The 14,941-nt window shown below is 38.2% G+C and overlaps 1 protein-coding gene across 1 annotated transcript; it reads left to right on the top strand.

The window, feature by feature from the left end:
- Positions 1-5,283: 5,283 nt before the first annotated feature.
- LOC307009977 (uncharacterized protein) lies at positions 5,284-14,385 on the top strand. Its single transcript, XM_079634253.1, has 18 exons — positions 5,284-5,540; positions 5,902-5,971; positions 6,308-6,400; positions 6,543-6,753; positions 8,284-8,453; positions 8,549-8,647; positions 8,835-9,067; positions 9,156-9,334; positions 9,422-9,515; positions 9,673-10,017; positions 10,231-10,348; positions 10,425-10,516; positions 10,624-10,741; positions 11,002-11,118; positions 11,718-11,909; positions 12,134-12,286; positions 13,097-13,299; positions 13,484-14,385. Exons 1-17 carry the CDS (start codon positions 5,439-5,441, stop codon positions 13,297-13,299), a joined length of 2,589 nt encoding a protein of 862 aa, XP_079490379.1. The 5' UTR covers positions 5,284-5,438; the 3' UTR covers positions 13,484-14,385.
- Positions 14,386-14,941: the final 556 nt, after the last annotated feature.

Genomic DNA, 14,941 nt, shown 5'->3' with positions numbered 1-14,941 from the left:
CGTCATCGAGCCCCCATTTTAGCCCCCTTGATTTGTTATAACTTTCGGCAGTATAGTACTCCAAATGTTTTTCCCAGTCCGACCGATTAGTACAGCCCAAAACACAACAGTAATGGACCGTTTTCGGCAGCAATAATCAGTAAAATTTGCGAGTTCTGTTCGGTTCAGTGGCATTGTTTACGTTCAGTGCCACCAAAATGGCCGACTTCCGGATTGATGACTTGTCGTAAAAACACCCTATTCATCCTATTCACAACAGTCACTTGGCACAGGTTGCTCAAATCACATAAGGGGCCCTATTTTGACGATCTGAAACGCAAGTGTCAAAGTGCAAAGCGCAAGTAACTTTGTGGGCGGATCCCGGCGCTGTTGCTATTTTCCCAGCGCGATAAATGACTCTTGCGCCCGACGCAAATCTAAAAGGGGTTGGTCTGAAGTAGCTTCATTATTCATAGGTGTGGTTTGGGCGTAACGTGAAATAAACCAATCAGAGCGTCCTCTCACATTCCCTTTAAGAGCAGGTGCGCTTGTTCCATGGCGGATCGCTATTACGGCGGATTTGCCGGCGCACGCCAGGAGCGGTTCACAGCCGAGGAAACCGACGTTCTCGTCAGGGCCGTAAAACACAGAGAAGTGACATTGGGGATGATGGGAGAAACCCACCCAAATTAGCTTCGGTTAAACAGGCGTATAATTTGGGTAGTAAATGTGTAGCCTAATCTAGATTTTTTTTTTTTTTTTTTTTATCTAGATAGATCTTTTTCACATCTTCACGGACACAACAATGATTTCCCTCGTGTGTTAATATTTTTCCTTGTAATAATATGATTTGCAAAAATGAAAACTGCTGCATCTGTTTATATTAGAGAATCAAAGTGGATGCGCGTTAACATTATGGCCAAGCACGCGCCCTTAAAATACCATATCACTAACGCACAACGCGCCACTGTCTTTAGACTGTTTTTTTCCTGGTCAATGGCGCAATTGCTTTCTAAAACTGGAAAATAGCACCATGGAAGTTTTGCGCCGGAACACGCCTTCTCTTTGCGCTGAACCGCCCCCCGCGAGCGCAAGTTCATTCCCTAATTTACCGACGTGCGTCTGTGGAGGGAAAAGTCCGCTGTGCGCGGGTGCAAAATAAGAATGATACATGCGTCGGTGTTCAAAGTCAATTGCGCTGGGTGCAAGATAGGGCCCAAGTACTGTGAAACTAGGCCTTGCAAGTAAGCAAATTTAGAGATGATAAAATGGGGCTGATGTGAAGTTTTGAGAAGTTTTCTAACTTCTAAACTCTCTGAACACAACTCGCTGCGCAGTCTCTGATCCGTATCTTCATCCAGACGGCAGGAAGAACGCAACGGCAGCACGTGCAAACCCGGCATTGCTATGTTCATTACGGTGCCGAATAATATCCAGCACGTCCATAAAAATGTCAAAACAATGGCCAGTAACATGCACACTATGTCTGTCTGTATGTCTGCATATCTGAGTGTGGTATAACAATACTTATTAGAGAATAATCAGAATAATGAAAATTGCATGTAAACTGGAGTGAAGAATTCTGCTTGTGTCATGTAAACATATTACTGCATCCTTACTCTGATTATTAGAAATAATTGCATTATTAGTGCACATGTAAAACGTAGTCACTGAAACTGTGAGCTGATTTATTTCCTCATTTGCCCTTGTTCAGATATAGTGCATGATAAAGTGTTTGTGTGTCTCTTTTTCAGGGTCTCAGATCCCTGTCTTCCACATACTCAGTTCTGCACTGGCAGCTTGTCCATATCTGATAGTGACGGTCGTGATCATTTACAAATGCTGCAGAATGAGAGGTAAAACATATGACTGATTTATTAGAAATAATCAACATTATATTTAATTGGCCAATTGTGACTGCTGTCTTTTGATTGACTTGCTCACTGGAGGTATTGTGACAATCACTATACAAATTACAGTTTTTCTCGATTGCTTAAACACTATAACCAGGCTTTTGAACTAAAATTTCAAAACCATAATGCCATTTATCAAAAAGCACACCCATTTCACTAAACTATAAACACTATTCCCTGGTTTTGACACATGAGTCAGATTTGTTGAACTGTCACGGCAAAACTGTACACACAAATCCCTTTATTTCTCATTGCCTACACCATGTGATCATTTAGAAAGCACTAGTATTCAATATTGTTCACTCAAGTCAGCACAGCTTCAGCTCAGTTAGCACACAATTACCCAGGTGGAAACACTAAGAGTCAAAATTTAACACACATCAATCAGATCCTTCAATAGATAGATAAAAGGACCCGAATCAGTTTGTTGAGTTTTGGAACAATGGATCCAGAAAGTCATGAAGGTAGAGGTCGAGGAGGGATAGGAGAAGAAAGAGAAGGAGGAAGGGCAAGGGCAAGAAGACAAGCAGTCTCGGATGAAATTCAAACCACTTTAGTTGACCATGTCTTTGTCAATTGTATGATTATGAGGGAGGCTGGGCAACGAGTACAGCCAAATTTGAGTCGCTTCACCGTCGCCTCCATCATCAGAAGCTTCAGGGAGGTGTGCTGGCAAACAAAACTCTGTTACTGAATAAGAGACAAACATTTCCAATTGTCTTTGATGAGGTTTATTTTCTTGCAAGAAAAGGTCAGCAGTCGTACAGTCACACAGAGTGTCTGCAGAGTGCGACAGTGAAGCATCCTCTCTCCTTTATAGTCTTGACTCCCAGAATGTTATCTTTCTAGGCCAATGATGGTATTTCAACCATACGTGGAACATTCTTAGACTTGTTCATCATATTTTATCCTTGAGTGGAGACCCTCCTGTCACGACCAACACTCTTTACCATTCCAATACAATTCCATATTAGAATAAGGTTTGTGTGTGCTCTTTAACTGTCATATGATGGTCACACACATCTTACGTAAGTAAATATAAAAAAATGTTTAGAGGAGAGAGTAAAAAAAAGAAAAAAGAGTAAAAGTGGGAAAACATTTTTTTTTTTTGTATTCTGTAGTCCATGAATGTATAAAAATGTGCCAGTGTATCCATTGGTTGTGTCTTTTGTGTTCATCAAGTGAAAAGGTTTGTGAGGAGGGGAACCACAAGCAACTTACCAGTTTTGAAAATTTTGTTTTGAATTTATTGCACCAGTGTGTAAGACTATGTTGTAGTGCAACCCAGTCTCACGGCAGTTCGTGAAATAGTCACGAAATTTAATCTATTGATTCGTGTTCATGGACACGAATTGCCCCATTTTTTCGTGTCACTCGGCACGACTTTCAATCTAATGTATTTCAATGGGACGTATTTTTCGTGCCTGCACCACGTTTTTCTTTCGAGAGCACAGTATTGTTTTTTCTCAATTGTTATTCATTTTGCAAACTTTAAGAGCTACATTACTCTAATCAAGAGATTTTAATCCTCGTTTTTATTGCTTTATATTCGTTAGGCTACTCAACATTAATCTATTTATTCGTGTCCAAGGGCACAAATATCCTTCTTTTTTTTCGTGTCACTCCGCACGACTTTCAATGTATTTCAATGGGACACGTATTTTTCGTGCCTGCACCATGTCTTTCTTCCGAGAGCACACTATTTTTTTTTACAATTGTTATTCATTTTGTAAACTTTAAGGGCTACATTACTCACTCAACATTTAATCAGGAGATTTGAATCCTTGTTGTATTGCTTTCTAATCGGTAGGCTACTCAACACGAATTGATTCGTCTCCTAGGCACGAATTTCCTTCTTTTTTTTTCGTGCCACACAACACGACTTTCAATATAATGTATTTCAATGGGACGTATTTTCCGTGCCTGCACCACGTTTTTCTTTGCAACATAGGCTATGCCGTTTGGTCATTTCCCCCCTCACGTCCAAAGCCGACGTTGAGGGTACCCCCATTCGTCACTTGATAACGGAGAGGGTCGTCCGATAGATTTGAGAAATCCCTCATCTTTGAATTTTGAACTTTAATTATTTAACACTAACTCTTTTTCCTTTCTTTTTTATATAATTTAATACATTAAAATTACATAATTACAGGACGGTATATTTTCTATATGCTTAAAACATTCATTAATTTAGGTGGGATATTTGATAATTTTCGATCACATATTGTAATTTCCCCCTCACGTCCATAACGTCGAGGGTAGCTAGCTGAAACCCTTTTCTAATTCGGTAATATCACGATTTTTCCTCTCTTTTTAATATAATTTTGGACTACATTAAAACGACATAATTGCAGGACTGCATATTTGCTGTAGGCTTAAAACATGCCTTCATTTATTGTGGGATATTTTATAATTGTCGATGGTATTTCAATTTGCAATGGCTTAATTATAGTGAGCCTACTTTGTTGTTTTTTTGTTTTTTTTTGCGCCAAAAAAAGGAAAAAAAGAATAGCCTACTTTTATAGAACTTTCATCTCAATACTGATTATGAAGTTGTAATAAATTAATTATATAGCCTACTGCAGAAATGTTTATATTACTTTATATGGACATATCCTTTGGCAAAGAGATGGATGCATTCTGGGAAGTGATATGTGTTTAAATGTAATGGCTACATACTCGTGTTTCCTTCACTTGGACATTTGCTGACCCCTTTAAAATTTTGAGCACGGATATAAAATATTAAGACTGTACTTTTTAATTATGATTGATATTTTGGCGCAATATTGTGCAACACGTCACTGTGTGTGCGACCATCGCAGAAACCATTGCCCAGCGCGATTCCACCACGGTAAGTCGCTTACAACAGTCTAATAAGCAAGATGAATTCATAAGCATTATTTACACATCCAAAATTAATAAAATTACGATGTTATTATAAAAAAACATGTTCTAGTCCTAGATATAGGTTCTATATATATATATATATATATATATATATATATATATATATATATATATATATATATATATATATTAATAAAAATGAATAAAAAAAAAAATGTTACGCGACTTTTAACAGTAGCACAGGAAATAGGAACAACGTGATATGTATTTATTTATCCTAAGCATTTATAAGAAAATGGGAATCACTCACTATTAGGGTACACTTTTTAAATCTTATATCAACATAACACTACATAATTAACATTTTCTGTTGTTCTCCCTGCAGATCCTGTAAAACATATCCGAACCTCATTGTCAAAAACCCAAAGGCACTTTTAAGAGCCAACCTCTATCTCTTCATTTTCTATATCTTACATCCTCTCTGTTCTCACTGTATCTATATTTCTGTCCATCTCTTCAATCTTTATCTATCTCACACGGTCTGTATCTATTGCTCTTTCTTTCCTCCCTGTCTGTCTTTGTCTACTTGTCTGTCTTACCCATCTTTGTCAGCCTGTCTGTTTGTATCTGTCTGTCTGTCTGTATCTGACTGTCTGTCTGTCTGTATCTGACTGTCTGTCTGTGTCTGACTGCATTGCAATGGCCACCAAGCACAAACTTGATTCAAAGGATCCCCACTACCAAGAGGGGAGACGCATGGCTCTGGAGCTGAAACATGAACACATTCTAGCTGAAGCCAAGGTTAGAGTTTTTGTACACCTCAATCATTTTATAACAAACATAACAAATTAAAGTAAAACGTGATGAGGAATATGTAAGAATGATGAGTGCAGAAGATTGAATACAGGTATATTGCATGATGCATCCTACCATGCTCTGTGACATGTGTTAATAAGGGAATATAATAATAATAATAATAGTATATGCAGTTCCATCCCTCTGAGTTACAGAGACTTGGAGATTCTATTCCAAGGCTCATTTAAGCTGTTCAACACCTTACTAACACACTATGTTGTGTTTTCCTTTCACAAGTTACCTGCCTTTTGGTTACCGTACTTTTATCAACATCAGTCTTACAAGAAATATTCACTCCAATACACAGAAAGCAGCTGATGAGAGGAAACGTGTACGAGACCCTCCACACACCTCTAAAAGAGACTCTGTAGGACGTGGTAAGCCGAGGGGGAGGCGAGGAGGGCGACGCCAAGCCTCCGCTACAGGTTATATCTGGATTATTTGACATTTGTAGGAATTTACTATGACAATGTTGGACCAACTCAAATTAGAACAATGTAATTGTTTATTTAGAGTTTAAAATATTCAAATATCTAAAAAGACATTAAAAAGTAGATAAACCTTTCAGTGACACTAATGTAGAAGACACTACCAACTACCTAACAAAAATATGTCTGATTTCATAAATTGTTTAGTATATAGTTTGAAAAGAAGAACAAGAATAGAGTGTGATAGCCTAACTTGTTCTAATTCTTCTATGTGCTGTTTTACAGCCACATACCCCACGGTTGAGTGCTCCCTGTCATCCAGTGTGGAGGTTCCACTTACTGCAACCTCAACAAAACTAAATCATCAAGAGGAATTTGGTAATTCACAGTGATGAATTAATTTATGCATGTGTACAGTATAAAAAAAGTGTTCATTCTAATACTGATCAGTTGACTTTTAATTGTTCCTTATCTACAGTAAATGATCCCTTACCGCTTTATTTTTGGATTTTCTTTACAGAAAAAAATATGGAGAGGCTCTCTGATATTTTGGCGTCATGTTCTTCTGCTGCTCAGCCTCAAAGTAGCTCTGCATCATCATGGTCTTTTCGGCAGCAGAAAGCCTCTGAGCGCTGGAAAGAAGCAAGACCATACCACCTAAAATGCCTTATTTCAAAAGAGGCTGTTGGTCATCCCCTGTGTTGCCTTTGCAACGAGCCTGCTGTTATTAGGTTGGTTTTCATTAATACCAAACTTCAATTACCCAGGGTAGGTTTGCTGAGTGCCCTGCTTTATAGGCTAAGATGCATGTCTTTTGGGATGGGAGAAGACTTAGATACCCAGACAGGGACGGACTGGGACTAAAAAACGGCCCTGGACTTTGACTAGGCCCGGCCCAAAGCAATCGGCGCGCCGTGCGCGGAAACTCGACAACAACAACAATAACGCCTGGCATGAGTGTCACAAGACTTTAATTGTCATGATACTTTTATCCATTGTGGCATATTATTCTAGATTAACTTGAACACTCACATTCTGCACACTGAACGTCTCAACACACTGCAGTCCTGTGTAAAAAAAAACTCTATGCTGTGACTGTCTGACTTGGGGCGCTTAAAGTAATTTAAAGTTGAGCTGGAGTGGGTGTCTTTCTCTGCTCTTGGTCTAAGCTCAACCTGAATAAACAAATGATGGAATGGATTTTTTTTTTAAAAACAGGTTTTATTCCAAGATAGCATGGAATAGATTATATAGATTATATTATATTATTATATAGATTATATAGATTATATAGTATATGCTGTTATAACAGCATATTATACAATCTATCTTAAAATGAATTCATTACTTAATAATCTTAATTAATTTATGCAGTAATTAATCTTACTGCACAAATAATAATACCACATCTAAATGAAAATACACCATAACAAATGTAACTTCTGTATTCAAAATCTTCAAAGTTTGTAAGCATCAACTGTAATGTTACCAACATTTTTAAAAGTAAAAGCACAACATATTTCTTATTAGCTACTGCATGTGGCATTTTACAGCTAAAATGTTGAAGTTTAGCTGTTTTAATACTGTAATCATTAAAAATGCAGCAACCTGAATATCACTTTCTAACATCATCCCTAGCAAAGTAACTCTCTTTCTCCTCTCATATTCCATACTTACTTGCCCTGGATCTACCTGCTCATCTCTCTGTCCCTCATCATCACTGGTGTTGCTGCACAGCTGTCTGGCTCACTTCTTCACTGCTGCTAATATTTAACTGTGAGGTGCTGCTGCTGGCTGTGCTGCTAAATATTTCAGTTAGTTTGCGACATTTAGCGGCTTCAGTATCTAAATTCCGCAATTTTTTGCGGAACTCTCGCCTTCTCAGCCCCGCCCTTTTCTTTCCTTTTTTACCCGCGGCCGCGTTAACGGGGGAAAAAAACAGGCGATGACTGCGTGCGTGGCGGGTGGTGGGCCGGCCCGCCGGCCGTCCTGGAGTACCGGCCGTTCTGTGATTCTCCAGATCAGACAGATGGCCAGTCCGCCCCTGTACCCAGATGAAAAACACATTAATGAGAAAAGTACATCTAGGACCTTCTTGCTGTGAGGTGACAGTGCTAAACACTGAGGCACTATGCAATCCTATACAATAAAATCAAACCTAGTAAAAGTGAAATAGCTTAAATATAGTGTACAGTACTTTATATGAGTTATTCACCTGTAATAATGTATTATATTATAATATTGTTTTATTTTCTCCTTAGGTGCAGAGAGTGTCTTCCTGATGAGTGGTTCTGTGGGGACTGTGATGTATTGCATCACAAAAAACAGCCACTCCACAACAGGGAATGCGTGATTCGTGGTTTTTTTGAAGCCATTCCTCCGACCACATGCATCATTAAAGGGGAAGATGGATATTGCACCCATGAGCAAGGTACGTTCTCATGAAAGCTTTAATTTTGCTGTTCAATGTGTGTCTGCAGACAGTTATAGATAATCTAAATAATTGGTTTTCCTTCTTTTTGCCAGCTTGCATTTTGCCAACTGTGAAGGTGCCAGACTGCTCCTGTGGAGGCACAAACTTTACTGTGTTACCAGGCAAACCAGTGATTTTAATTACCATCAATGGTAAAATATATATATATATATATATATATATCTATATATTGTAGATTTTATGTTTTTCACACTAGTGTGCTGTGGAACTTGTGCAATGTCTCTCAACCATTCACAATGTGCATAATGAACTAAGTGTTGTAAAATTAAGTATGTGGTAAATGTGTATTATATTTTTAATTATTTTTTTGGTTCCAAGGGCGTTTTGACTTGCATCAGCCACTGTATCAATGTCAAACATGCCAGCAGCAGTGGACCCCTGACTTTAAAGACCTCCTAAGAAGTGGATATTGGCCAGCCTCCATCACCAATTCCACACTTTATACACTGGACGTCTTGAGCTCCCTCCAGGAACTCAAGATCATCTCTCCGGGATTCTCCAGACAAGCCTTCGCAAAGCTGCTGGAACATCGCACTAAGTGTGGAGGAAGAGTAAGTGTAAATGTTATTACCATTTTATAAAAAAAAATTCCATAAGCAGACAATATCAAAATACTATTTCATTCTATATATTTTCCAGTCTGGACCTATCAACGGCGATGCATTGCAGCGCAGCTTCTTAGAGCTTTCGTATGCATCATTTGAGGAAGACCAGCTCTGCTGTAGTGCTCCTTTCACTTGCCCAGCCTGCACGCCGGAAATGTTGGCTGTTTCAGCAGATGGAAACAGAAAGCTATATCGCTTTCGCCGAAACGGAAGGTGATCTTTCTTCCAGTCTTTTTATTGATTTATTTTCTTACTTCATATATTTCATGAATGGATTTTCTATTTTTCTTTCTTCCTCAGCTCTGATGATCCTGGCTTTTTTGAGGGGCTCTTTGTGGCTGAAGACAGTGCAGTGTCTAGATTTGTTGACACCATACAGAAAGCAGTGAAAAATGCAAGTTGACAAAATAGTTGTTACAATAATAAACGTAACCCCCACTTCAATTACTCTTGCCTACCAATTACAAAATCAAATTGAGAGAATAAATGCCATATATTGAATGCCGCCATTGCTTTTATTTGATTTGTCGTGTTTGTTATGTGTGTCATAGACACAGGGAAGAGGCACATGTGGGGACTCCCAGTGGACAGCAGCGAGGGAAACTTCAAGGAGGGCTTCAAAATTGGATGAAGAGGGGATGGAGGTTGCTGTATGTCGCCATGGGTTCCTTTTGAAAGCCCTTAATATGTACAGGGGGGAGATATTTGCCTACCCTCTGTACCTTCAAAGGGAGCTCATGCCAGCCAAGGCACAATTCTTCGCAATGGACGTGGCATGCAAATACTGGCCATACCTGGAGAAAGTTGCTAGTGTCCTTCCTGCTCTTCAGGAATTGACCACTATGAAACCCTTTCTCAGTGTAATGCATGCTCGAGCCCATGCTACTAAGTGTGAGGTGTGTATAATATTTTGGCATCATATGTACATTTGTAATATTTACAAGCACATTAATGATATGAAATATAAGTTAAGCTACACTATATTATCTTGTCTTTTTGCATAACCATTTCTTGCATGGAATGTAATGCCCTTTGATGCAAATTTTGGTTTGTGATATTGGGCTGTATAAATTAAATTAAATTGAATTTCTTCCACCCTTTACTAACAGATTAATTGGAGTGGCAGGAACCAGGAAGGAGCAGGGACAACCGCTGGTGAGGAGGTGGAGCAAGTGAACAGCTACCTCTCACGTTGTGCCCTGACGACCAAATATATGTCCAAAGCAGGTGATTGGAGTTTGCAATATTCGTGTATACTTTTTTTTAGATTGATCATCATAACCTCATTATTTGCTTTCAACAGCACGGGTGGACATGCTTACATTGCATGCAATGGGGTGGAACGAGAAAAAAAATCTCTCTTTACATCAGGCACTTTCCACAAGATATGTGAAGGTAAGTCTCATATTAATTGTTTTGTGTGTCCTTTTGTTGTGTTTACTTGGCCTGTTGTTAATCATACAAAGTTTTAATCCTGATTATTGTATAACACTGTTCATCAGACTTGTCAGAGACTCCATGATGAGACTGCAAGGCTAGCTGACCAAAAAACAGAGCTAGATTGCACAGATGAAGTGGTGTCACAGTGGCTATCTGATGTAAAGGAATGGGCAGCTGGTGGTAAGCATGACCAGATAAAAGAAACAACAAACATCCCTTTCTACAATCTAAATTTTATGTTTGATATTAAAGAGCAGAAAAAAATAGTAGGCAGATCATCATCTAATGTGATTCCACATTTATGTCAGGTTTATTAGTATATTCCAGTTCCCTGCAGGAAGTGCACATACAAAGTTTAAATAAGTTGGATTAAAATTCAAACAGAGAAACGGTTCTGTGTTGTTTTAACAGTGAATTTGCTTTCACTATATCTTCTACAGAGACACCTGATACATCTCATGCCAGTCAAGGCACAACACACAGAGGAATGCAGCAATCGATTGAGGGGCTCTACCTTAGTGTGAGGCACCGGAAGCAAACCCTCTACCGTCAGAATGGTATAACTATATAATATATTAGGTGGATAAATTCAGGCTACTGTATGCATCCTACTCCACCAACATGGAATTAGCAAATAATGTAGTAGCACAGTTCAGCTCAATCATTGAATTCTGTTCTTTAAATGACCAGTCTGTAGGATTTAGTGGTATCTATCAGTAAGGTTTGACGATTGCAACCAGCTTCCCTCACCTCTATCTTTCCAAGCTACGGTAGCCGACGAGAAAATGTGAGAGGTACTATCTAAACCCAGTGTTTTTTTTGTCCGTTGTGGGCTACTGTAGGAACATTGAGGTGCAACATAGCGGCCTCCGTGGAAGGGGAGTGTATTTAGATAAAAAACTGCCCATTCTAAATGAATTAATGCACAATTATTATTTTCAGGCAATCATGAAAAGTGTGTGTTAGTTATTCCTGCAAATAGATTCCCCCAAAAATGCTACACACTGGACAATTTGTTTCCCATGTCAGTCTACATTATAATTTTCACATACTTCAATAACTGAAGCTTTGCTTTTCAATTTTTTGGTGCTATAATTTTTTTCTTGTTGAAGAGTTCTGTCAAAAACCTCTGCCTCTGTACTTCATGTCTTTCTAGACAGCAGCAAGTTTCGCCATCGCCTTCGAAGGAAGCTGGCAGAAGACAAAAAACTCCTTCTTCAGGAGATACAGAAATACAATGATCTTGTACTAGACTCTGCAACAACCATTGACGTAGCTGTGGTGGAGCATTCCCTAACTGGAGAGAGCACTGTGTCTCAAATATGGCCGTGGGAGGTTCATGGCAGTGGTATGTCTGTTTTTAGATGCTTCACAGGAATTTATTTACAGTTCTGCTTTATAGAGTATACTGAACTAAGGCATGCATGTTACATATTGAGTGTTGTAATATTAATTTAGTTTAATGGTGTATTTTCAGTTTTCTTATGTATCAATTTGATAAAAAAAAGTCAATGTTTGTAGTGATTATGCAAGATTGTCTCATGTATACATATAACTGTTATTGATTCTTAGCAAACATTTCAATCAAGAAACGAGTGCACGACCAAGTGATGTTAACAAGGCGACTGCATGAGGAAACAAGAGTTTTGGTTTTGGAGATGGCACAACACTGCACGTGGTTGCAGAGCCTGGCAATGGTTCTCAAGAACAAGTTGGCTGAGGAGGGTAAGTTTAATTAAAACCCTGTCCATCTAATGTGTTAAAAACATACAACAAAACACATCAGTCACAGAACTTGGATGGAGTAGTACGGTTATGGCTCTCTTTGCCGTGGTCCTTTGGGATATACATAAAAGTTGTTTTATACAGAAGCTAGCCTGGTCCCATGTCAGCGGTACACATAAAAATGCCAATCATCCTGCTTTGATTTGAAGATTTGAATTGGTGATATCTTTTTTACTCCATTTAAGTTATTTGGCCTTATGAAGCAATCTTAAAGGTTGTATCAGTGATTTCAGGTCCAAACATAAATTATCACATTCATCTAATCTTTCCTAACGATCCGCTAGCTGACCGCCCCATAAGCAAGCCGTCAAAAAAACGCGTCTCTATAGGCAGCCTCTGAGATCTGCACACAAAAACAATTGCGCTTACCACAACTCAAAACCAAAATACATAGTGTTCCAACCAATCATGGCGGGTGTTGTGAGGTTTTGCGCTCGTGCACGGCTGCCTATGACGGCTGCACGCGAAAACCTCACAACACCCACCCCTGTCGGTGATTGGTTGGAACACTATTTATTTTGGTTTTGAGTTGTGGTAAGCGCAATTGTTTTTGTGTGCAGATCTCAGAGCCTAGGCTGCCTACAGAGACACGTTTTTTGACGGGGCGTTTTGTTTTTTACTTATGGGGCGGTCAGCTAGCGGATCGTTAGGAAAGATTAGATGAATGTGATAATTTATGTTTGGGCCTGAAATCACTGATACAACCTTTAATATAGTTTGTCTTTAATGTAATCTCGTTTGTATTTTGAGACGTAGACCAGGGAAATGAGGGACTTTGCTGTCTCTTAAGAAGAAGACTGTCAGAGGTGTCAGAAAGGTTCCAAGTGGTCCTCCAACAGTACAAGACTGCCTTAGGTCCTGAGGCCTCTGTCCTTCTACATGTTGAAGAGGAAGATCAAAGTGGCCTCAGTAGTCCAGACACCAGTGAGGATGAAGAGGAAAACACAATTTAGGTAATTTATTTATTATTATGTATGTTTGTTTGTTTGTTTTTTGGAATAACCCCCTCTTACTGTTATTCTTAATAATTCATTTGTGTATTTTATTAATGCTTTACACACCTTACTTATTCTAAAACAGCTGAAATTCATCCTCTTATCCTAATTCTTGCTTTCTTGTTTTTCTGTATTTCCCCAGATGGAAGCTGCACGAAGGACTATGTTGAAGGAAATGGACTTGCCCTATATCTGTGTATTATTAGTATGCTGATTGATGAACCACATCAAAATCTTGTTGAAAATTCAAACTGTGTCTTTAGATTTTACAAGCAATTTAGTAAGCACATTGCACAGTTCATTGAAAATGCACAAACCTCTCAGTATAGGTGCACCAATATTATCCAAAAATGTAAACTTTGCATGTATGATATTTCCAGATGTAATTACTGGGCTTAAATGATATTAGGGTAGTGTATACTCTTTTAAGAGAGACTCCCCTTAATTGTGGTGACCCTGTGACCTTTCCTTTTGCACCAACGTTAGGCTAAACTTTTGACTTGCATACAACAAATGTTATGAACCGATTTCTGTAATTTGCTGAGCAATGAATCATGTCATGTTGACCTTATGACATTCCCTGTAGCACAATCATTAGACCAGAATGTAAAATTGAATATTGTCTAATTGGGCAGATTGCCATGAAATCTTGTAAGCACATGATGACCTTGGTGACCTCATGACAATTTATCTATAATCTATCATCACATTTAGGCCTTAATGTAAAAACTCATTCTTGATTGCATTTCTTAATATTCACTTATTCTGTGGTGCAGCAGCAGTGTCTGTGTCAGTCAATGACATTTTGTTTTTCCCCAGAGGAGGCTGCCTATGGATCACTACTTGATTGAGTGTATATAACTGTTGTGTAACTTTATATTATTTACTGCAAAGATGCATTATAGTATGTAACAGAAAAATACACCGTTTTTTATTTTATGATTATAATTTATATTGTATATTATTACAGTTGACAGATGACTTAATTCTTTGTTCTGCTGGAGCTTTTTGCAAGTGAACTTAACCTCACAGTCCAATGTTTTTAAATACAGCCTTATGGGTTGTTTGACAAATATGCATTTGGTGTATTTTCACTGGTATTGTTGTGAAAGACAAGAAATAAAGTATTTCCAAAGATGAATATTTTGTTTTTACTTTTTCATACTTTATTGAAAAACAATATTTTAAATTTTTATAGTTGATAAAAACATCACACTATGGAATCTTGTTTACAGATAAACTGTTTAACATCAAACTGCATTATTAATTAATTACTTTAATGCATGTCTTTTTACTTATTTTCAAACAATCAACCTTGTTTGTAATTAAACAAGATCTATCATAATAAGTAATGTTTATCTGTTAGGTGTATATGTTACAGTTTTTCTCGATTGCTGAAACACTATAACTATGGATTTGAACTCAAATTTCAAAAACACAACACCGTTTATCAAAAAGCACACCCTTTCCCCCAAACTATAAACACTACTCCCCAGTGTTGACACATGAGTCAGATTTGTTAAACTTTCACTGCAAAACTTTACACATTATCCATTTATCATTGCCTACACAATGTTGTAATTTAGAAAGCACTACACAA

The sequence above is a fragment of the Phoxinus phoxinus genome (assembly GCF_949152265.1).
Source record: "Phoxinus phoxinus genome assembly, chromosome: 1".
NCBI classification, from domain to species: Eukaryota; Metazoa; Chordata; class Actinopteri; order Cypriniformes; family Leuciscidae; genus Phoxinus; species Phoxinus phoxinus.
The sequence above is the reverse complement of the archived record's forward strand: the minus strand, read 5'-3'. Positions and strand labels throughout refer to the sequence as shown.

Bases quoted from the DNA above. Each gene is read 5' to 3' on its own strand.
- LOC307009977 (XM_079634253.1), top strand. From the start codon at position 5,439: ATGGCCACCAAGCACAAACTTGATTCAAAGGATCCCCACTACCAAGAG. The intron at 9,068-9,155 runs GTAAGTGTAAAT...TATATTTTCCAG, and splicing joins GCACTAAGTGTGGAGGAAGA to TCTGGACCTATCAACGGCGA. The intron at 10,349-10,424 runs GTGATTGGAGTT...TGCTTTCAACAG, and splicing joins CAAATATATGTCCAAAGCAG to CACGGGTGGACATGCTTACA.